The sequence below is a fragment of the Myotis yumanensis genome, unplaced genomic scaffold (genome assembly GCF_028538775.1).
Source record: "Myotis yumanensis isolate MYYU_CA2020_CCGP unplaced genomic scaffold, mMyoYum1.0.hap1 SCAF_11, whole genome shotgun sequence".
In the NCBI taxonomy this organism is placed as follows: Eukaryota; Metazoa; Chordata; class Mammalia; order Chiroptera; family Vespertilionidae; genus Myotis; species Myotis yumanensis.
This window is the reverse complement of record NW_027223762.1, coordinates 44,466,104-44,489,105: the sequence shown is the minus strand read 5'-3', so window position 1 is coordinate 44,489,105 and position 23,002 is coordinate 44,466,104. Positions and strand designations below refer to the sequence as shown.

The 23,002-nt window shown below is 54.8% G+C and overlaps 1 protein-coding gene across 9 annotated transcripts in view; it reads left to right on the top strand.

The window, feature by feature from the left end:
• DCTN1 (dynactin subunit 1) overlaps positions 1–18,058 on the top strand; it is a 30,663-nt gene extending 12,605 nt beyond the window's left edge. For 3 of the 9 annotated variants that reach the window (XM_070429513.1, XM_070429514.1, XM_070429509.1), the window contains exons 2-32: positions 1,637–1,882; positions 2,145–2,223; positions 2,362–2,396; positions 3,102–3,122; positions 5,357–5,374; positions 6,798–6,818; positions 8,056–8,250; positions 8,597–8,794; positions 8,945–9,149; positions 9,226–9,304; positions 9,421–9,580; positions 9,703–9,807; positions 9,977–10,168; positions 10,257–10,373; positions 10,555–10,707; positions 11,272–11,432; positions 11,537–11,705; positions 11,959–12,027; positions 12,203–12,265; positions 12,375–12,524; positions 12,680–12,841; positions 12,926–13,057; positions 13,254–13,379; positions 13,617–13,759; positions 14,004–14,170; positions 15,541–15,555; positions 15,742–15,875; positions 15,987–16,179; positions 16,390–16,469; positions 17,140–17,229; positions 17,628–18,058. In XM_070429513.1, the coding sequence (XP_070285614.1) occupies positions 1,655–1,882; positions 2,145–2,223; positions 2,362–2,396; positions 3,102–3,122; positions 5,357–5,374; positions 6,798–6,818; positions 8,056–8,250; positions 8,597–8,794; positions 8,945–9,149; positions 9,226–9,304; positions 9,421–9,580; positions 9,703–9,807; positions 9,977–10,168; positions 10,257–10,373; positions 10,555–10,707; positions 11,272–11,432; positions 11,537–11,705; positions 11,959–12,027; positions 12,203–12,265; positions 12,375–12,524; positions 12,680–12,841; positions 12,926–13,057; positions 13,254–13,379; positions 13,617–13,759; positions 14,004–14,170; positions 15,541–15,555; positions 15,742–15,875; positions 15,987–16,179; positions 16,390–16,469; positions 17,140–17,229; positions 17,628–17,765 (3,798 nt within the window). In that variant the 5' untranslated portion in view covers positions 1,637–1,654 and the 3' untranslated portion in view covers positions 17,766–18,058. Of the gene's footprint in view, positions 1–1,636; positions 1,883–2,144; positions 2,224–2,361; positions 2,397–3,101; positions 3,123–5,041; positions 5,375–6,797; positions 6,819–8,055; positions 8,251–8,596; positions 8,795–8,944; positions 9,150–9,225; positions 9,305–9,420; positions 9,581–9,702; positions 9,808–9,976; positions 10,169–10,256; positions 10,374–10,554; positions 10,708–11,271; positions 11,433–11,536; positions 11,706–11,958; positions 12,028–12,202; positions 12,266–12,374; positions 12,525–12,679; positions 12,842–12,925; positions 13,058–13,253; positions 13,380–13,616; positions 13,760–14,003; positions 14,171–15,540; positions 15,556–15,741; positions 15,876–15,986; positions 16,180–16,389; positions 16,470–17,139; positions 17,230–17,627 lie in introns of those variants that run through there. The other 6 variants (XM_070429511.1, XM_070429510.1, XM_070429512.1 and 3 more) reach the window with 6 other exon arrangements.
• Positions 18,059–23,002: the final 4,944 nt, after the last annotated feature.

Below are 23,002 nucleotides of genomic sequence, written 5' to 3'. Positions count from 1 at the left end.
GCTGCTGGGAAAGGCCTGGTGCCTGTGGACATGGCTGTGGGGGCTGGGGAGACAGGCTGGGGCTGGGACGGGGCCACTCGCAGCCCTGATGGTGAGGCTGGACCGGCTTCCCCTCCCGGAGTTGGGGACTGGCGAGGCCCAGCCTTTGACTTTATTTGGACCTCAGGGCAGAGGTTGGTGATGGGGGACAGACAGTCTTTGGGAGTCTGAATGGGGTCGGTGGACTGGAATGGCTTTATACTAAAGCCTTTCTTCAGAGCCGCTTTGTTGTTTGTCACTTGCTTTCTCTCTCTTCTGGCTGTGATTGAATCAGTCCCCACTGTTGTGTCCACCTGGATCTGAGAGGCGTATTAGGGTTGGGAGGTTGGGGAGCGTCTCTAGGTTTGGGGCCAGCCTTGGTGTCAGTGTCAGTGCCTTTTATTGATGGGTCCGCGAGAGGCACCCTACACATCCCAGGTATGATTTGGGGTCTTGGGGCCCCTGGGAGCTGCTAACCTTCCTCACCTTCCTGGATATGCTCTTTGGGAAAGGGAGTTAGAGAGTGACATGCTCTTGCACAGCTCCCTTCTGAAGCCAAGTTAAGGCCTCGGGAGGGAGCCCTGTGGAGTCTTTAGGACCATGGTGTCCCTTCTTCACACCTCACTCATCTGTGTGCTGCAAGGCCCTGGTTCATGGAGCTGCTGTTGCTGAAAACGGCTCAGGTGTGATTTTCTTCTCAACCATGGGCCTATTTGGAACCTACTTTCGGTTGTGTCCTGTCATCACTGGTGTGTCAGAGACGGGAGCTTCCCAAGGACAGTGTTTGCTCTATTCCTTTGCCTTGTCCATCCTCGGGGTGCTAACCATCCATTTGGACTGCTGGCCAGTCTCAGGGGCAGCTTGCAGGACAGATCTGAGGAACCTGATTTCCCTGGCCTTTGTTTTACTTTTTGTAGCAATATAACATGGGGGGGGAGGGGGAGAGTTGGCGGAACAGTGCTCAGGTCAGGAAGAAGGGAGTTAAGTTAAATGGTCCAGTGGGCTGCAGTGAGGCAGCCAGGAGTGTCATGGTAGGTGTGTGGATGGGGGTCAGGGGAGTCAGGTCAGGAAGGATGGAGATGACTTGAGGGCTGGAAGGAGACATAGCTGTGTGCTTCTGGAAGAGAGAGGCCTAGGAGAGCTGTTTAAACAGAGGGAAGACAGGCAACAGTGGGGGTGGGGATTGGTGTCAATGGGGTTGCCTACTGAATCACCCATCTTTCCAGCTCAGGCTCCCGAGTCAGAGCTTTGGGTTGTGGGGAGCCTGTTCTAAATGGAGTTATTTGCTTGAGCTTCATTCCCTTCTTAAGTGTGGGGGGCAGTGCTCCTGAGAAAGCAGCCATGTGGTGACATTCACAGATCTGTCAATAAATTCTGATTTGTTATAAAATTTAAATATAAACTCTTAAAAATTCTGTCAGATTTCAGAAGAGTTTAGAGAAGTCTTAGAAGAAGACTTTTTTCAGAAGGGAATTTGGGGGTCCACTTCACCCTATAAGTGGGGTCCAGGGAAGTGACTCCTGGTCCTTTTTCAGTTCAGGGTCCTGACTGGGCCCTTCTTACGCATTAGGAAGACACCTTTGAGGGCTTTAACTGTGTGTTTGCATGTGCCTTTCAGACACCCAGCGGCAACAGAATGAGTGCAGAGGCCAGTGGCCGGCCTCTGCGAGTGGGCTCCCGTGTGGAGGTGATTGGAAAAGGGCACCGAGGCACTGTGGCCTATGTTGGAGCCACGCTCTTTGCCACTGGCAAATGGGTAGGCGTGATCCTGGATGAAGCAAAGGGCAAGAATGATGGAACTGTCCAAGGCAGGAAGTACTTCACTTGTGATGAAGGGCATGGCATCTTTGTGCGCCAATCCCAGGTACTCACACCCTTCTTCTGTGTGTGAACACACATGTTCACATGCTCTGTTGCATGTGCAGCTAATGTGTTGATGCTCCCTTTTTCTGGGCATGAACATAAGTCTCTGGTTAAGAGAGTGGGAGGTAGTGGGGGAGGGAAGATTGAAGATATACCCTTATCTTCTGCTCTATACCCTAGGCTTGCTTGGGGACTGGAGAAGGCCCCATATTACAGCATAACATTATTAATATGGTTTTATTGAATCTATTCTGTGGCCTCAGATCCAGGTATTTGAAGATGGAGCAGATACTACTTCCCCAGAGACACCTGATTCTTCTGCCTCAAAGGCCCTCAAAAGAGGTAACAACCACCCACTTAAGTTGCCACTCCACATCCCAGAGTCCTAAGTGGCCAGTGGATCCTAAGATTTTCCCATCATCACCATCTTTTCTTGTTATAACTTTCCTATCTGCCATAATGTTCTCTTGCTTTCTACAGAGGGAACTGACTCAGCTGCAAAGACCAGCAAACTGGTGAGTGGTTGGGGTGGGAGTGACAAGTAATAGAGAGGAGGGGAAGGAAAAAGAGAGAGGAGGGAGACCCAGTGCCAGGCAGGTAGAAGCCATAGATGAGTAAACTGAGTTAGCTTTCCAGTCTCCATCCTCCCTGGAAAAGAAGCTTTCTGGGTTTGAGTTGCTGTTTTAGGGGTGAGTAAAGGTGGCAGCAAGGAACAACTATTAGGGCCCAGAAGTTCAGGCTCAAATGGGACCTGGGCTAGGGGTGAGAGGAAGGACAGGTCTGACCCTAGTATGCTCTTGTCAACTTCCTACCTTTTGGTACCCAAGGCTGCCAAGATCTAAAAGGTCTGAGGGAAAGGGTAAGGGAGGAGCTAGAGGAAGAAGGGGCTCTCCTGTTCACAAATGAATGGTGAGGAGCTGGGCCTCTGCCACCTGTTTTAGGCGGTATGCAGAGGGCCCATCCCAGCTCCTTTTCGCTGCTCCACACAGGGTGTGTGAGGGGGGCTCAGACTCTTCAGCCCTCTAGCAAAGGTGTGGACACCCAAGAAGCTGGTCGTTGAGGGACCCCTCATCTCACTTACCCAGAGCTTGGCAGTGACCTAACTCCCTCTGTCCCTGTGCATGCCTGCATTGATATTAATACCTATACTCCGGATGTCTGGCCAGTTAGCCAGTGTGACGTCTGTTCTCTAACTCTTCCCTTTCCTGCTCCTCACGCAGCGGGGACTGAAGCCTAAGAAGGTGGTGTGTTTACTATTTGTGCCTGGGTGGGTGGGGGCCATGAGCCCCCTCCCCAGCTGTCCTGCATGTCTCAGGCTGCTGCATGCATGTGTGTGTGACCTTGGGCTGGGCTGGCCAGAGGACATGGCGGCCTTGTCTTTCAGAGTGCTTTTGAGGGCTGCAAGGATATCAGGCTCGGTGTCGAGGCCCAGGTAGCACTCATTAGGACAATTCCTGCACTTCCTTGCCTCAGGACTTCTAGTCAGAGACTGAGATCACTTGACTGTAAATAGCAGCAGCATGGACTGGAGCCTTCACTGGGTTACAGTGGGTTCTTTCTTAGCCCGAGCGTGGGGCAGTGGGAGGAGTAACTGGAGGGCTGGCGATGCAGAAAGTACTAAGTGAGGTGGTTGGGCAAGGAGGAGGGAAGTCAGATCACAGTAAGAAGATCCCAGGTTGGAAAGCCTGAGAGTCTGTGTGCCTACCTCTGGGTGGGCACTGCCATGAATGCCCACCTTCATTCTGTTCCTCCAGTCTTTCCCTGCCTCTTCTTCCCTCTGGTGTTGTGCCCGAGGCCCACCTCCTACCCCTTGCAGCCTTCCATCAACATTGGAGTGGGGCTCAATTCTTCCGTTGCTGCCATGGCCACTTCCTCACACCAGCCCGAGCCTTGGGCCCGTGCCCAGGCTGTCTCTGACCTGCATGTGCCTGTCTGACCTGTATGTACTGTGCTGTATGTGCGATTCTGTGATTTCCGTGTTGCCAGCCTGTCTTAGGCCCTTTTGACCTTGCATGGAAAGCTATGGATGGGGACCGTGGGAGGGAAGAGGAAAACATCTCCCTTCGACTCGTGGTTGGTGATGGGTCCTCACTTAGAAGTCTTGGCATAGAAGAGACCACATGCTGGGACTTGCTTTGGGTCTTGGCTCCGGTGGGAATGGGAGGTAAGAAGGAAAAGGATGCTAGACCTATTCCAAGGTCGTAGAAACTTGGCTTCTTCCCTTAATTATTGTCTCCTGGTTAGGGCTCTCCTCTCACATCAGGCCTCTGAGTAGAGAAGAGCATGGACCTGTAGTCTGATGTCTATGGAGGAGTTCTGGCCGCAGCCTGACCTGACATTGGTGGGGCCTGAGCCATGCCCCAGTCCTGGGGGAAGTGTGGCAAAGCCCAGCCTGGGCTGCCTGAGCTGGGATACAGTGCCTCTCTGCTCCTGTCCCCTCAGACCCCCTCTCCGGTGTTCTCTCACAGCAGCTCACCTAGCCAGGGAACAGGGAGCTAACTCCAGAACAAAAGAACATACGTTGAGAAGGAGGGCAGAAGAGAACCCAGATGTCTCTGCAAGGTGCCAGTCCTTTCTGGGAGCCCTTTAGAGACAGGCTTGAACCTGCCTACAGCCAGGGGGGGTCATTAGAGCTGCTGCTGAAGTCCCCAGGGTTTCCGAGTCTCACTGTGTGCCCCTCGGAGCTAATGCCGCTGCAAGAGGGGTGCTCTGGGTGTGTGTGTGTGTGTGTGTGTGTGTGTGTGTGTGTGTGTATCTGTGTCTGATGAGAAGAGACAGAAGTAGAGTTGATGGGGTTGCAGGCTGAGGGGAGCATGAGTATGAGCAAGGTTGATGGAGCAGTGATCCCTGCCCAGTGATGCACTGGCCCCAGAGGGTACTATTTCTGGAATGGCCCCTAGCCCAGTTTCTTGGAACAAACACCTGGGGATGGTCGGGGAGGGGAGAGGGAGGAGCCACACACATGTACACAAATGTACACACACATTTCAGAGGGAGGAAGAAGCCGGGCGGGCTCTGCGCAGGACTTTGTCCAGTCATGAGGAGGAGGAGGAGCCTGCGGAGTCAGGCGGTTGCTAGGTGACTGAGGAGCAGTGGCTCCACCCCCAAGGAGCAAAGGAGGGTGGGTGCATGACGTCAGGTGGAGCTGGTGCTGCGGCCACTGAGGCTGCCATAAGCCTAAGCTGGAGAACTGGGCCGGCGCCTCTGTGGTGCCCGCAGGAGCCTGGTTGCCCCTCTGTGCATCTGTGGGGCTTCTGCATCCGAGTCACAGCCATTTGCGGGCTGGGAAGCTGCTGGCCGGGAAGCTGAGGCTGCATTGTTGGGATTTGATGCACTAATCTGTCTCCGCCGCCTTTCCCTCTGTTTGGTTTCTTTCCCTCCCTCCCTCTGTCTGTCCTTCCTCTGTGTGTCCATCCTCTTCTGTCCCTCCTCTTTCTGTCCTGGCTTTCTTTGGTTTTCTGCAATGATGAGACAGGCACCGACAGCCCGAAAGGTACTCTTGCTTGTTCTGGTCCTGCTGCCGGGTTGCCAGGGCGATGGCAGCAGGCTGCTGGGGTGGGGGTGGGGACTTCATCTGTCTACCTGGTTGGGGAGGAGGGTAGAGATGACGGTGGGGGCAGGGAGAGGTGTGTGTCACTCCCATGGCCCATGCCCTGAGCATTTTGCTCCCTGCCTTGCCTGCTTTGGGCTCTGGGTCTGTGTTCTCAGCCTTGTACCCACTGGCCTTCAGGCTTGGGGTTCAGGCAGTTTCTGCTGCAAAGCAGCTCTGGGAGCTTCCTGTGAGAATCTGGGAAGCAGGTTCAGATGTCTCCTTGCCTCCAGCAGACCTGTCTCCCCTGACCTTTGCTAGAATGACTCTTGGTTGTACTCCCAGCACCCTTCCCCTCACCAGGACTTGTATCAGTGGGCTTTCCCAGGATGGCATGAAGACCCTACAATAGTTTTTTACCTACAACCTGCCGTGGAGGCTTAGCTCGGGGTAGGAGGGGTGGGGGTTGGTTTCCTTGGGCTCAGTGTCTCCTACAAACGGGGCCCAGGCCAAATCTTGTCTTTGCTGGAATCAGGAGATACTGGGTAGCAAGAATGCTGTTTGGGGTTGAAGTTCATCATCTATTTACCACTTTGCAGTAACCCGAGGGATTCTAGATTGTTTTCAGCAGTAGTTTATGTATGCTGCTGTCCACCCCCACCTCCTTCCTTGCAGCAGGGTGGGGTTACTTTGCTGAGCTCTGGGCTTCTGGCTAATGCAGTATTCACGGTCCTGACACCTGAGCCCTCTGCCCTAGGGATGGAGACTGCTATAGGATCAGTTCCTGGGCAGCGGGTGGAGTGGGGGTAGGGACGACAGCAGTGTTGTTCTGCCTTGTGGCCTGATCTCCCTCTGTTGGGTTAGTACCACTCACCTCTGGCCTCCTGTCATCGGTCTTGTCACATGTTATTTTAGGGGATCCTCTGTGGAGTCTAGCACTTGAAAGAAGGGGGCTGACCTGGGAAAGTCCTTGGGAGTGGTGGGTGGGCAGGGCCTCTGGCTCTGGGCTGGACTGCCAGAGGTTGTTTTCAGAAGGCCTGGTCTCTGGAGACCTTTTCCACCAGCTGCTGCCTTTGGTCCCCTGTGGCTCAGTTAAGGAGAATGGGGTTCTGGGATTTCCAGGGTGTTTGAAGTGGTGAGGTCTGCAAGGGTTGCGCATAAGTGGGAGAAGGAACCAATGGGAGGTTAGAGTTCTGCGTTCCTGGAGTAGGAACAAGATGATTCACTGGAGGGAGAAGGGGGTGGCCTGGGGGTGAGGGTGGGGTGGCTAATCGTAGCCCCATTGCTGTTACCTCTTCTGCTCTCATTGCTGTCCCTTTTCCTGTCTATCTTTGTGCCACTATTCTTTTTTTCCTGACTACTTCTCTGGCTCCTGTTGCCTGTCCAGACCACAACTCGGCGGCCTAAGGTGAGAAAACACAGGCCTCTGTGCAAGCCATTGCAGAGTGTACACACACATTCCAGGCATGTGCATGTATGTGGGCATGTGTATGACCAAACAGAAGTTTGTCACAGTGCATCCTGGGTTCTCTCTTCCTGGGAGTGAGGGGACTGAAGGTAGTGACAGGTCACTCCTGGGAAAAAGACTCTGGCTTTGGGAGGATGCCTGAGCCAGTTGTTTGAATGCAAAAGAGAAATGAGAGTGGTTGTGGTTAAGGCAGGCTTTCTTGAAAAGGGTGTTTTGACTAGTTTTGATGAGGGCAGGGATTGAAAGACAGGTGAAGAAGAACCTGGCCTTACAAATGTCAGAGGACAAGGAGGTAGGCGTGTTTGTCAGTACATGTGGTTTCTGAGTGTCGGCCCATCAGGAGAGCTTCCGAGCTCAGCACTCCAGGGAGAGCACTGGGCAGGCCTGTCTGCTCCAAGACCAGAGGCCTCAGGGCAGCTTCTCCGCCCAGCCCTACACAGGCCTGGGGAGTGGTGCCTGATGAGAGCCTCTTCGTCTTGGAGGGGGGAGATGGCAGAAGGCTTGGCTGTTGTGGCCTTGCTTCAAGGCGGTGTCTGTGATACAACCTTCACCTTGGCCCTTTTACAAGCAGGGTCCCCTGAAATAGATCAGGAGAGGGAGAGTCAGCTTGACTCCCAAAGAGCAGGGAGGGCCTAGCCGGGGTGTAGAGCCTGGTACCCCACCTTTAGCCCAGTCTTCTCCGGGAACTTGAAAGAGAACAAACTGCAGTCTATTCTTTCTCTGGAAATGACATCGAGGCCCTTTTTATCTCTGGGGGAGGAGGGCGTGGGCCCAGAGCATGATAGCATTGGGAGGACTAAACTGCTAGAATGATCATAAGTGGGTCACAGAAGGGAGTCCTAGGGAGTAAGGGATCCTGCTCTGAGGGGATGGTGCCAGGGCTGGGAGGAATGTGGGGCCAGTGCCAAGGGAGGAGCCTTATAATCTTATGTCTTCCTCCATCCCTTCTTCCCCTCCCCTTCACCTCCCTCCCTCCTCCCTGTCCCTTGTCACTATCTCTGACTGTGTCATTTTCTTTCTTCCCTTCACTGTTTCTCTGTTCTCATTGTGCTTTGATATTCTCTGCCTTTTTCCTTTTCTGTCTCCTTCCCTCGCCATATTCTCATATTCTGTCTTTTTCTCTTTCACAACCTCTGCCCCCTACTCTTTCTCGTTTGCCCCTACCCTCTCTGAATAGCCCACCCGTCCAGCCAGTAGTACTGGGGTGGCCGGAGCCAGTAGCTCCCTGGGCCCCTCTGGCTCCGCATCAGCAGGTGAGCTGAGTAGCAGTGAGCCCAGCACCCCGGCTCAGACTCCGCTGGCAGCACCCGTCATCCCCACGCCGGCCCTCACCTCCCCTGGAGCAGCCCCCCCACTTCCTTCTCCCTCCAAGGTAAGGACTGGGGAGGGTGAAGATGAGCCAAGACACAAAGAGGCCTGTGATCCTGGCAGGTCTTGGACATTTCCCAGGGTTGGAAGAGATCCAGAACTCGGATTGGGAGGGTTGGGACATGGCATTTGGGTTCCCTGCCATTGACTCGGCTACACTTTCTCTCTGCCCTTCTTCATACTTTCCCCATATGTTCGGTCTCTTCTCAGATATTTATATGCCACTTGCTTTTGAGTCGGGCTGGAATGATGTTTGCACACATTCCTATCCTTTCTCCTCCAGCTTAGACAAAGAAGCTCTAGTGGGGAGAAGGGGGACACTATGCGCAGAACAAGGGGTCTCTTTGCAGGAGGAGGAGGGGCTGAAGGCCCAGGTACGGGACCTGGAGGAGAAACTGGAGACCCTGCGGCTGAAACGGGCAGAAGACAAGGCAAAGCTGAAAGAGCTGGAGAAGCACAAGATCCAGCTGGAGCAGGTGCAGGAATGGAAGAGCAAAATGCAGGAGCAGCAGGCAGACCTGCAGCGGCGCCTCAAAGAGGCGAGGAAGGTGCGACTCGGGAGGAAGGGGGGGCTGGGAGGCCTGGGGCCCGAAACAGTGTCCTGGAAACTCAGCGGGGGCTGGAGCCTGGAACGTTCTGTGAGAGAGGGCACCTGAGGCATTCCTGTACCTGTGCCTCCACCAACCTCTACCCCCCAGGAAGCCAAGGAGGCGCTGGAAGCAAAGGAACGCTACATGGAGGAGATGGCCGACACTGCCGACGCCATCGAGATGGCCACTCTGGACAAGGAGATGGCTGAGGAGCGGGCTGAGTCCCTGCAGCAGGAGGTGGAGGCGCTGAAGGAGCGTGTGGAGGAGCTCACCACTGACTTGGAGATTCTCAAGGCTGAGATTGAAGAGAAGGGTAAGGGGCCCGGAGCTGCGGGGGCACAGGTGGTGGGGTTGGAATCACGTCTGAAGGTGTTCATGGTTTTCCTCAGGCTCAGATGGGGCTGCATCCAGTTATCAGCTCAAGCAGCTCGAGGAGCAGAACGCCCGCCTGAAGGATGCCCTGGTGAGGTAGGGTCCCCTCACCGCTTGGCTCCGGAGCCCACTCTCCTGTGCAGACGCGTTAGAGCGCCCATTGCCCAGTGACTCTGACATGCTCTCCCTCTTCTTCTCCCGGATTCCCACAGGATGCGGGATCTTTCTTCCTCAGAGAAGCAGGAGCATGTGAAACTCCAGAAGCTCATGGAAAAGAAGAACCAAGAGCTGGAAGTTGTGAGGCAGCAGCGGGAGCGTCTGCAGGAGGAGCTGAGCCAGGCAGAGAGCACCATCGATGAGCTCAAGGAGCAGGTCTGGGGAGCCCAGCCTCTCTCCCAGAGTCCCCATATAGGTCCCTTCAGACTCCTGTAGGTGCCTCCTCTCTCTAGGCACCTTTTAGCAGCCTGTCTCCCCATTCCTTCCCTGGAACACAGGTGGATGCTGCTCTGGGTGCTGAGGAGATGGTGGAGATGCTGACAGACCGGAACCTGAATCTGGAAGAGAAAGTGCGGGAATTGAGAGAGACCGTGGGGGACTTGGTAAGAGGAGAGCAGAGCCCGACTTCTGACCTGGATGAAGGGACTAGCTGAGAGAGGGACTGACACATGACCCCTGACCTTTGAGCAGGGTGTCTGGTGAGTGGACCCACCCTGGCTTGCTACCCTGACCCTGCTTTTCCTTTGCCCCAACTCCCTCGTGGCCTCCCAGGAAGCAATAAATGAGATGAATGACGAGCTGCAGGAGAATGCACGGGAGACAGAACTGGAGCTGCGGGAGCAGCTGGACATGGCGGGCGCCCGGGTACGGGAGGCCCAGAAGCGTGTGGAGGCGGCACAGGAGACAGTTGCAGACTACCAGCAAACGATAAAGAAATACCGCCAGCTGACCGCCCACCTGCAGGTGCCTGTTCACCCCTGCTCTCCACCCAGGATCACCCCAGGGCTCCCTCATGACCCAGCTGTGCCTCACTGTCCATCTCTGCTCCCAGGATGTGAATCGGGAACTGACAAACCAGCAGGAAGCATCTGTGGAGCGGCAGCAGCAGCCACCCCCAGAGACTTTTGACTTCAAAATCAAGTTTGCTGAGACGAAGGCCCATGCCAAGGTCAGGAAAGCGAGTGGGCGGGAGAGGGGAGAGTGCTGGGAGCTCAGCTTGAGTGTGGTGTGGACTGACCTGGTGTGGGGTTCCTGGGGGCGGGGAAGCAGGGGGCCTGGTGGAACAAGGCAGCGTGGGTCTGGGACTCTCTCAGCCTGGCTGAGAACCTGCCTTCCTGTCCACCTCACAGGCCATTGAGATGGAACTGAGGCAGATGGAGGTGGCCCAGGCCAACCGGCACACGTCCCTGCTGACAGCCTTCATGCCCGACAGCTTCCTTCGGCCAGGTGGGGACCATGACTGTGTCCTGGTGCTGCTGCTCATGCCTCGTCTCATTTGTAAGGTACGGCCATGCGTTCAGCAGGAATCTGTTGAACTTGCTGTAAGGACGCCGAGTGAAGCCAGCAGTCAGCACCCCTACTCACACAGTGTATGATGTAGTGGAGGGATGTAGTCAGCAGAGTTGCAGGTGGGGCCTGCTATGAAGGGGAGGTAGCTTCTTTGAGAGAGCACAGTTGGGGAGCTGATATAGATGGAGGGATGTCACTGAGGAATAACATTTGAGCTGAGACCCAGAAGATGACTAGGAGTTAGGGGCGGGGGGGGCTGGTAACTGTCAGGGAGCATGCTGGTGGAAGGGTAGCAGGGCAGCAGCTTGAAGCCCGCAGGAAAGGGCTTGGTCCCACTGGTTCCCTCTCCTTTCATCCCCACATCGCAAATCTTCACAGCTCAGTAATCACCACATCACTGCCCTTTCCCCATGGGAGACTTCCTGCCCAGCTAGGAGCTGTTTCCGTTTTATCTCCTCCTCCCACCCCTGCCGTAGTTGCTCATCTGTGTTCTGTATTCCTGAATCTGTTCTCCGTCCTCTGCTCTGAGCCCAGGTCCCTGGCACTTCTTCCCACAGGCAGAGCTGATCCGGAAGCAGGCCCAGGAGAAGTTTGAACTAAGTGAGAACTGTTCAGAGCGGCCCGGGCTTCGAGGAGCTGTGGGGGAGCAGCTCAGCTTTGCGGCTGGGCTGGTGTACTCGCTGAGTCTGCTGCAGGCCACACTCCACCGCTATGAGCAGTGAGTGACCCTTGACCCCCATCCAAGGCCGCAGGGTCCAGATTGGCTGGAACTGGGATTGCCTGGCAGACCCTGGCCTCACAGGGCCTTTCTTTGGTCTCCAGTGCCCTCTCTCAGTGCAACGTGGATGTGTATAAGAAGGTGGGCAGCCTCTATCCTGAGATGAGTGCCCATGAGCGCTCCCTGGACTTCCTCATTGAGCTGCTGCACAAGGACCAGCTGGATGAGACTGTCAACGTTGAGCCTCTCACCAAGGCCATCAAGTACTACCAGGTTTGGTGCGAGGATTCCAGCTTGGTGCAGCAGGGAGGGAAGGTGTCTCATCTGGGCTGCGGCCAGTGTAGCCCAGGTTGTGTGCCTAAGGCTCAGCTCCCTGCAGCGGAACTCGCCTCAGGATGCAGCTCTTGGGGGTTTCAGGTCCTCTGGTACCTCTGGAGCCCTGTGATGACTGGGGCTCAAACTGTTTGGGAACAATTCTCCATCCTTCCAAGACCTGAAGGCTGTCTGTTTCTTTGTCACCTCTCAGCACCTGTACAGCATCCACCTTGCCGAGCAGCCTGAGGACAGTACCATGCAGCTGGCCGACCACATCAAGGTGAAGGCCCTCAGGGTTCACCTAAGACTGGAACAGGGTCCCTAAGGCCAGATCAGGGAAGCCAGAGAACCTCTTATGTATGGGGGTCAGCAGAGAGTGGGGACTTCTTAGAGATGACGAGGGTGCAGGAGGGTTCCTACTGGGTGCTGACAAGCACGTGCTTCTGTCTTCACAGTTCACCCAGAGTGCCCTGGACTGCATGGGCGTGGAGGTGGGACGGCTGCGTGCCTTCTTGCAGGTAAAAGCACAGCTGGATCTGTTTGAGCTCCTCTGCCTTCTTAGTTCCCCCTCCTCACCTTCAGCTGATGTTGACTTTGTTCCCCATCCATTTCCTATTCCCTGAGTAGGGTGGACAGGAGGCTTCAGATATTGCCCTCCTGCTCCGGGACCTGGAAACATCGTGCAGTGACATCCGCCAGTTTTGCAAGAAGATTCGAAGGCGAATGCCAGGGACAGATGCTCCTGGGATCCCAGCGGCTCTGGCCTTTGGACCACAGGTTTGGGGCAGCGAGGAGGGAGGGAAGGAAGCTGAGTGGAACCAGGAGGGGCTCAGTATGTCAAGATCGGGATCTGGATGGGGCAAGGATAGTTTTGAGGTAGCGGGGAGCCGTCCTGGACCCAGGGCAGCTCCTGACGCGGGCCTGTCGCACAGGTGTCCGACACACTCCTCGACTGCAGGAAACACTTGACGTGGGTGGTGGCTGTGCTGCAGGAGGTGGCAGCTGCTGCCGCCCAGCTCATTGCCCCGCTGGCGGAGAATGAGGGACTGCCTGTGGCTGCCCTGGAGGAGCTGGCTTTCAAAGCAAGCGAGCAGGTGGGCCTGGATGGCTGGGCGGAAGGTGTAGAGGAGTCAGGTGGCCGGTGTGAGGTTTTCACTGTTGCCCCCTGGCTCCCACAGATCTATGGGAGCCCCTCCAGCAGCCCCTATGAGTGTCTGCGCCAGTCATGCAACATCCTCATCAGCACCATGAACAAGTTGGCCACAGCTATGCAGGAGGGAGAGTACGATGCCGAACGGCCCCCCAGCAAGGTTGGGTGGGAGCTCCTTGGAGGGACTCCGGGGCCTGGAGGAGCAGGGCTGGCAGAGCTGCTGCTAGTTGTGGGAGGCTGGGAGGTGGAGGAAGGAGTCTGGAGAGCACCATCCTGCTTAGAATGCAAGATGGGTCTCTCTGAAGCACGTTGGTGATGTCCTCTCCCTCCTTCCCTCGCCCCACCTTGGCCCTCAGCCTCCCCCTGTTGAGCTGCGGGCTGCAGCCCTTCGTGCAGAGATCACGGATGCCGAAGGCCTGGGCTTGAAGCTTGAAGACCGAGAGACAGTTATCAAGGAGTTGAAGAAGTCACTTAAGATCAAGGTGAGGGTAGGGTAGGCTCAGGATCTGGGGGCCAGGGAGTATTGTGGGGCCCAGGGCAGCAGTGAGTGAAGGGGATCAGGATGAGATGGGTGATGGGTTGGGTTGAGGGCAGAAGAGGTGCCTGTAATCAGTGGGAGCTTGAGTGGGCTCTTAAGGAGCTTTCTATCCGTGGTCTACCCTGGGTCCCTGAGGGGTTGTGGAGGATGTAAAGCTACTCAAAGCTCTGCCCTGGCACAGGGGGAGGAGCTGAGTGAGGCCAACGTGCGGCTGAGCCTCCTAGAGAAGAAGCTGGACAGTGCGGCCAAGGACGCCGACGAGCGCATCGAGAAGGTCCAGACGCTGCTGGAGGAGACGCAGGCATTACTGCGGAAGAAGGAGAAGTGAGGCACTTCCCTGGCCCTGCTTGCTTCAGCCCGCCCTCCCGCCAGCAGCTCTGTGCCTCCCAGCCATCCCTCTTACAGTGACACTCCCCAGGCCAACAGACACCACTTTCCTTGCCCACTGCCATTATATCACCCCAAGCGGAGTCCTCACCAGCAGGGTGACTCCAGGGACCTGTCAGGGCTGAGCGGTGGAGGGGGTCGTGGGGACGGGACACTGCCCCAGCCCGATTCTCTTCCACAGAGATTTCGAGGAGACGATGGATGCACTCCAGGCCGACATTGACCAGCTAGAGGCAGAGAAGGCAGAGCTGAAGCAGCGGCTGAGCAGCCAGTCCAAGCGCACGATCGAGGGGCTCCGGGGGACCCCTCCTTCGGATATTGCTACCCTGGTCTCTGGCATTGCTGGTGGTGAGTGTAGGCAGCACGGGCCCACAGGAGATTGAAGGGCTTGCCTGACCTCAGTTTTACTTTTGCCCCTTCTTACCCCTGGATGTGCAGCCAGGAACGTGTTTGCCCACTTTCACACTGGCAGCTTTCACCAGGATTTTCCTCCTCCCGAGGATACGCTCAGAGTCCCTCTGACCCAGGTGGGGCACTGCCCAGTTGTCAGTGCAGCTCAGAGTTACGGTGACATTGGACTCCGTAGCTGTCCCTCAGGGTCTGCAGTCTGGCCTGTCTGACCAAGCCCCACGTCCTTGAGGGTCACCGGCCTGCAGGAGGCTGGCGATGCCCTGGGTCCCACTGGGCTGGGTGCCTGCTCCTGATTGCTCTTTGGTTTGGGCGTGTTTCCCCAGAGTTCATGTGGCTTCACCCTCTGGTGTGGCTGTCCCTTCATGGCTGACTTCTCTCAGTTTCACTGTGGCTTGTGAGACCTTGGCCTGGTCTCGTAGTGTGGCCAGGGCTCCTTACCTTGAGTTTGTCTGGTTTGTCCCCAGTTTCCTGACCAAAGAGGTGGTCACTGCCATCTTCGTTCTCACCTGCCCTAGAGTTTGCTTATTGCTCTCTCTTCAGTTTCTCACTTAGCCGTCTCACCTCTGGAAGACAAACTCTAGAATTGAGCCCTCAGGGCTCAGTGGCTCCCCCCTCCCTCCACCTGTCTTATCAGCTGCTCTCACCTAGGTCTTGTCCTCATCAAAGCCCCTTGCCACTGGCGCCTCTTGATCTTGGGAGGTGACCAAGTACCTCCTTGACTGTAGACTTCATGGTGCAGATGGCTCCAGTTCCTTGGGGAGGGGGAGGGGTCTCCAGAATGACCACATTGTATTGTTTAGTGTAGGCTCTGTAAGCAGATACTGGTTCTGAATTTATGAACCTTTCCACCAAAAAAGGGTGTCTTTTGCCTCAGCGCAGTGGGAGCTGAGGAGCCCAGGAATGCATCTGCATCCTCAACATAAGCTTTGCTGCTGGGAGAAGGAAGGCATTGACCTGTCAGGTCTCAGGAGTGTCCCCTCTGCCCTTCCCGGAGATGGAGGAGGAGCAGGGAGGCAGGAGCAGCCTTATGCCCCAGTGCTTCCTCCAGCGCACAGCCCTCTGCACTCGGGCTCACGCGTCACCCCTGCCTCAAGGCCTCACTCTCCTTTCCTGTCTTTCCTTCCCACACACTTGCTCTTCCCTCAGAGGTGGAGGGCAGAGATAGAGTCTTGTCAGAGAAGATGTGGTGATCAGGAAAAGGCATTTCCTGCAGGTGTGTCGGGATTCCTCTGGTGTGTCCCCCTAACCCTCAGTTCACCTAATTCCTCTCTCTCTTTTCCTGCTGCCATGGGCTCTCCTGAGCACAGAAGAACCGCAGCGAGGTAGAGACCGCCCTGGCTGGGGGTTGCCAGGGCTGGTGGGAATTGGGGCCTGGGGAGCAGGGTGACTTCTCCCTTGGGAGCAACCAGGACTGGGGGTGGGAGGAGCTAAGGAAAGGGGTGAGCAGGGATGGAGCCCACCTTCAGCGCTCTCACCTGAGACGGCTGACATTCGTTGTGGCACTGCAGGAGGCTCGCCTGGGCAGGCACTCGGGCCTATGCCAGGCCCGGGGCTGGTGAAGGACTCGCCGCTGCTGCTTCAGCAGATCTCTGCCATGAGGCTGCACATCTCCCAGCTTCAGCATGAGAACAGCATCCTCAAGGTGAGGGGGTCATGGGGAGGACCGGGTGGAGGTGGCGCATACCTGTCCCATCTATGATGGATGGCAGGGCCTTCTGTCACTCCTTACCACCACCTCTCTTCCCCCCCATAGGGTGCCCAGATGAAGGCCTCCTTAGCAGCCCTGCCCCCTCTGCATGTGGCAAAGCTCTCCTTCCCACCCCGTGAGGGCTCTGGCAGCGAGTTAGCCCCTGGAGCGCTGTATCGTAAGACCAACCAGCTGCTGGAGACATTGAATCAGCTGAGCACGCACACCCACGTAGTAGACATCACTCGCACCAACCCTGGTATGGACCCGCCGACCCCCGGGATGAGTAACACACCTGCCCTTGCCCCAGGGATGTAGCCCCTGCCCAGGCAGTTCCCACACTGCTCTTTGGTCTCAGTGTTCAGCTTACTTGACTCATCCACTGTTATGTGCCTGCTCCTCAAGAGGGCCCAGTACCTGCACTGCTGGCCTGGGCCTTGGTGGGCCTCACCAGCCTTTTCTCCCACAGCTGCCAAGAGCCCGTCGGCCCAGCTCCTGGAGCAAGTGGCTCAGCTCAAGTCCCTAAGCGACACCATCGAGAAGCTCAAGGTCAGCTCTGGCCCTGTCCTTCCTCCCCCTACAGAGTTTGCTCTAGAGTAGTGGTTCTCAACCTTCCTAATGCCGTGACCCTTTAATACAGTTCCTCATGTTGTGGTGACCCCCAATTTCATTGTTACAAATGGAACATAATTAAAGCATAGCGATTAATCACAAAAACAATATGTCATTATATATGTGTTTTCCGATGGTCTTAGGCGACCCCTGTGAAAGGGTCGTTCGACCCCCAAAGAGGTTGCGACCCACAGGTTGAGAACCGCTGCTGTAGAGCATTCCCTGGTGGAGCCTTAGCTCGTTCATGTCCATAGGTATTCCCGGAGTCCCCTGGGCCCAGTCCTGTGCTGCATGGCACGTGGCAGGAGAGGTGGAAGGGAAGGCAGATTCTCATCAGCATAGTGGGTTGAGCAGGGTCATCTTTAGAGGGTGGGTTCAGGTGCAGCTCTGTCAGGGCTGAGGTCTTCGCAGGTAGAAGGGTTGGGCCTTAAGGGTAAGTATCTATAACATAAGGATGTTGGGGTGGGAATGGGGCGGAGGTGAGAGCAGAAGTGATGGGAAGGTCTGGGTCCCTGTTCCTGGCATTAGTGTCCCTGTGAAATGGGAGGTAGTGGGCTAGCCTGTGGGGATCCCCTAAATGAACCCTTGTTCCCCCCTCTGCCATCAGGATGAGGTCCTCAAGGAGACTGTGTCGCAGCGCCCTGGAGCCACAGTCCCCACGGCCTTTGCCACCTTCCCTTCCTCAGCCTTCCTCAGGGTAAGCGGGAGCATGGGGATGGGGATGGGGAGGGGCAGTACCGAGGCTCAGGTGGGTCCTTCCCTCTCCCCCGAATTTGAAGAGGCCTCTGGGGTCTCAGGTCCAACAGCTGCACATCTGAGTTACTGGCCAGGTTTCCACCGGGGAGTCCTTGCCCTGCTTCCAGCAGGTGCACTGTTCAGTAGTTTAACAACTTCTCTGCCTTCTGACACCGGGAGGAGCTCTCAACTCCCTGTCAGACTGTGTGCCCCAGTTTTTATTTGGAAATGTAATCACCATAGCCCAGGAGCCCCAAAACCTACCTCCCAGGGACTACCTGGGTCTCTAGGCTCAGGGCCCGTCCGTGGTGCACAGCTCAGTAGACCCTGACAAGGGGGTCTCTTCTCACCTACTCCCAGGCCAAGGAGGAGCAGCAGGACGACACTGTCTACCTGGGCAAAGTGACCTTTTCGTGTGCGGCTGGCCTCGGACAGCGACACCGGCTGGTGCTGACCCAGGAGCAGCTGCACCAGCTGCATGGCCGCCTCATCTTCTAGTGCTTCTCCTCCCGCTGGCCCCTTCCGGCCGATGCACGGCCACCTCAGCCGGCCCAGGTAGAAGCGTGTGTAAAGCTGTTCTGGACCCCACTCAGCTTCACTCCACCTGCCAATGCCCTGTCCTCCCCTTGACCTGGGTTCCCGATTTCCAGCCCCTGGCCTCTGCCAGGTGCTCCCTCCTTCCTGAGGGTTATCAGGGCATGTGGGGGACAGGCTGAGACCCCACCACCAAAGGTTGTGTGAGGTCCCCCGATTGAGGACTTCACCCCTTGATTAAAGCAACTTCTGCTTCAGTGCTTTCCGTGTGGTGTTGGCAGTGGGTCCTGGGCCATTCGGCTCAGAGCAGGATGGAGGGGAAGGGATGCTGTGCCGTGTTTGGGGCCCCTCTGTGTGACCAGTGGATGCTGTGTCCCTCAGAGTCACATGCAGTGTCTTACTCTGAGCAGTGAGAAAGGGTTAGACCCAGGCTCGGCACCTGCTTCATTTCTGGAGCGAGGAGGGCACGGGTGCGCAGCCCCTGCTTCCTGGACCTTCCACTGCTCTTCCGGCCAGTGTTGGAGCCGGGCTAACGACGTGGGCACACCCCAGCCAGCGTTCTGAGGCACTGGCCGCGTCTGCCCATGAGACCTGGGGCCCCTCCGAGGGAACATGGACCAAGTGAGGGAAGACCCAAGTAGCAGACTGGGAAGGAGGGAAAGAAGTTGCAAAGTCCCTCTACAAATTAGTGTCTGGGGAGTTTCTTTAACTAATTTACACATTTCTGGGCCCTGACTCAGACCTGCTGAAATCACTTAGATTTGAGGCCCTTGGGCCAGGACCCCAGCATTTTAGAGCTTAGCACCAGTTTAGTCTAGTTCTCTTATTCTCCGCCCGCGGCCTCCGATCCAGTTGGAGGAAGAGCCCCTTAGGAGCATCTCCAGCTAGGCCAGGCCCTCCGCTGTGTGCTTCCTCCCGGGCAGGAGGGAAGCCGGCAGGACGAGGAGGCTCCGAGGTGGAGCCCGGTGCCCATGTGCTGGGCACATTTCCAGTCGAGCCCCGTCTGGGGCTGCACCTTAGCCTTTCTCACCTGGACTTCCAAGAGAAAACGATCTGGTGACTTTCCTCAGTACTCTCAAGGGTGACTCGTAGCTAAAACCATTCTAGATGCACAGGATAGAATCTGTTCCCACGAGGGACACTGTAGGTGTTCGGGCTTAATTCTCACAGAACTGATTGAGAAGGGTTGCTGTGTCTCATACCGGAGTCTTCACCTCACCTCTCCTAACCGGGCTCCTGTAAGGCCAAGGACACTGCAGCCACACTGTCCTTCCTTCGGGGTTGGATTGTGTTCCTGCTCTCCCGAATGCCAGACTCACTCATTATGTCTAAACCAGAAATCATCTTCCATGTCCTGGATGTGATGAGCCACAAACCTGGATTTCTGACGCCTTCTTCGCTTTCCTTAGCTAATTCAGTTACTCAGTCCTGTTCAGTTTTTCCTTCATTACTATCTTACATCTCACTTTTTCCCAACCCTCCACTGCTAACTTTGTGTACAGTTTCTTTCTCTGGGCACTTCAGCGGACTGTCAACTGGTCACTTGACCTCCCTTGCCTCTCAACCAGTTCTCATTGGTGCCAGAGGCACCTCTCAAAGTGCAGATGGGCCATGCCACTCCCTGCTTTAAGTCCTCAAATGGTACTTCCAGCTAGAATTTAAGATGGAAATTCACTAGATGGCACGTGAGGCCATCCCTGATTTGGGTCTCGTCCAGCCTCTCATGGGGCTACTTCTCCACGTTGCTCTGTGGGGTGGCTGTAGGAAACCCCTGCAGTTTCTCTCCCCTGTGCTCTCTCAGGCCTCCTACTGCCCACAGTGCCCACCAGCTCCTTCCCTCCGCTCCACTTCCCTGCCCATCCCACTGATTCCTCAGCTGACCTGTTCCTCTATGAAGACAGCGGGGGCATTGCCACCTCAGGAAATCTCCAATCCCTGTGGCCTGTTAGGGGCTCATCTGAAGTCAGCAAACACTATGAACGTTTCCCCAGGTGTGCGTGGATGTAGCTGCTTTGTGACCTTGGCCTGGTTTCTGATCTCTGGTCTGCTTTCTCAGTGGCAGAATAGGGGTAACGATGCCTTACAAGGCTGTGGGGAAGGCCAATGCGACCTCGCAGGCAAGCCTCGCTTGTTCAGTACATGCTCCTACGATACGGTTATATACCAGCGAGCGCTTTTCTCTGTAAGTTAGTCCCTCTGTCTCCCACTTACACAGACTGAAAGCTCCGTCAGGGGTCCTCCATCTCTGCATCCAAAACCCAGGAGGACACATTTTGTACAGGAGTTTGAGGTGCCTGTGAGAATGTCCAAGTGGACACGTCTTTTGGGTCTGAAGTCAGTAGAGAAGTCCGGATTAGAGAGACAGTTTGGGGAATGAGCTGAGGATGTGTTAGTGGTGGTTGCTAGCATGGTTTGGGTAAGGCACAGTCTCTCTCTCTCTTTTTTTTTAAAGGGGAGAATGATGATTTTTAAAATTTATTTTTATTTTAATATATTTTTTACAGAGAGGAAGGGAGAGGGATAGAGAGTCAGAAACATTGATGAGAGAGAAACATCAATCAGCTGCCTCCTGCACACCCCACACTGGGGATGTGCCCACAGCCAAGGTACATGCCCTTGACCGGAATCGAACCTGGGACCCTTCAGTTTGTAGGCCGATGCTCTATCCACTGAGCCAAACTGGTTAGGTCTGCTTGACCATTTTTACTGTACCTGTGTCAAGCTCCCACTGTGGGGAGCAGGAGTCTGCAGCCAATCCTAGGAGCTGCTAGGCCCAGGCCAATTCCGTCCGGCCCAGCCTGGGAGTAAAGTGAATCAGGAGCACAGGTGTTCCACCCAAGGAAGCCTCACAGCACAGGAGACTTGGCCCCTGCTCAGTATTGGGGCACCCAGGGACACGGGGTGAGAGCGAGCAGCCCCTCCTGCTTCCCGGGGTGTCATGCTCTATACTGCTCTCTCCTCTGTGCATGTTGAGAAGCATGTCATACATCCAGCCTTCCTCCATCCGTACCACATGCCAGCTGAACCAGGCAGCGCTGCTCCAGGGACAGACAGCACGACTGCCGGGTGCTCAGGGGAGGGGGCCTGGTGTTGGCCTCCATTCCTCTCCAGAGCTGGGGAGTTTGGGGTGAGACCTGGAGTCAGAATAAATATGTCTGTCACCCTGAGTTTTGTTACTTTTTATTATGGGAAACTTGAACATATACATGAAGGAAGTAGAGTGTTATGAATCTTCCTGTGCCCATATTTATCATTTTAAGACAGATCTTTTTTTTAAAATCTATACTCCTTTTCAGTCACCCCCCTGCCCCAATTATTTTGAAGCAAATCTCGGACACCTTATTTTATTCTGAAGTATTTTAGTGCTAAAACAGTGGTTGGCAAACTGCGGCTCGGCAAACCGTGGCTCGCGAGCCACATGCTGCTCTTTGGCCCCTTGAGTGTGGCTCTTCCACAAAATACCGACTTCTGCGCATGGGCCACGCAGTTTCAATCGCACTGTACGTGCGCGCCCGCACGTGGTATTTTGTGGAAGAGCCACACTCAAGGGGCCAAAGAGCCGCATGTGGCTCGAGAGCCGCGGTTTGCCGACCATGGTACTAAAAGATAACACTCTTAGAAAAAGACAACTACCCAAAAAATAATTCATTACAACCAGTGTCCAGATTTCCTTGATTGCCTCATAAATGTTTGTTTTGCAGTATGATTATTTGGGTAAAGTTCAAGAGAAAGACAATATACAACAAATAGTTGTCTCTTGAGTCCCATATTCTAGATGACCATTATTGCACCAATACAACATATGCTTTAGATGTATACGTCTTAACTTCATTTTCAGTGTGTCAGCACTTCGAATATATTCTGTATTATCATGCTGAGAATACAGAGAACACAACATGGAGAAGACGGAGAACAGTGTCCCAGGACTTAGTCACTGGTGAGAATAGATATTTTCCTTGGTGTTTTCTATTAAAGATGCCCTGCCATGGCATGGCAAGAATAGAGCTGCTGGAGGGGGAGTACAATGAAAAAATAAAATGGACCCGAAGTTAGGAAGAGATAAAAGATGGAAGTCAAGGACAGAATATAGGGTGTCCCCAAAACAAGGTGTACACACACTTTGAATAATTATAAAGGCAGTGTTTATTAAAATACTTTTCATTTTCAGAATTAAACTATCAGCTGTTAAAGTATGTATACATTTTGGGGGGACACCCTGTATTTTGAAACTACAAGGATTCCATTCGTTCAAAGTGTAAGCATCTGTCCTAGCTTGGGCTGCCATAACAAAATACTGTAAACCATGTGGCTTATCAACAAAATTTTAGTTCTCAGCGTTCTGGAGGCTGGAAGTCTGATATCAGGGTGTCAACACGGTCCGGTTCTGGAGAGGGTGCTTTTTTGGTTACAGGCAGCTTACTTCTAACTTCCTCACAAAGCAGAAAGAGTCCGCTAGCTCTCTGCCTCTTCTGAGGGCACTAATCCCATTCACGGGGTCCCCACACTCATGACTTAATTACCTACCATGGGTCCCGTCTTCAAGTACCGTCACCTTGGGGATTAGATTTCAACAAAGCTTCCAAATAGGTGCCACAGGAAGTTCTATCCTCTGTTTCTGCCTCAAGTTGCCCATTATTGAACCAACTAGATGTTGCCCATCCCGCTGAGAAGGATTGTATGTGAAAAGGCTGGGCAGTGGGAAGGGACAGTGATGGAGAATACTTTGCTTTTGAGATGCTCTTCTAGGTGACAGGTATCAAAGCCTTCACTCTGGGGAACCTGTCAAATAGCTGAAACTAACTCCAGCTCATCCAAAGATGTTGCACTTGACTTTTTTTCTTAAAATATATTTTTACTGATTTCAGAGAGGAAGGGAGAGGGAGACAGAAACATCAATAATGAGAGAATCATTGGTCGGCTGCCTCCTGCATGGCCCTCTACCGGGGATCAAGCCCACAAACCAGGCATGTGCCCTGACTGGGAATCAAAACTGATTCATAGGTCGATGCTAACCACTGAGCAACACTGGCCTGGCAAGATGCTGTGCTTTTTTAGCCAACAGAAAATGGAGGAGGAGCCACTGACACACCCTCTTTTCATAGGAAGAGACATGGACACATGGGAGGGTGGATAGAGCTGTACTCAGCACTGGTTATGGTGAAGGAGAGTATAGAACACTGACCAGGAAAGACGACTTTCTC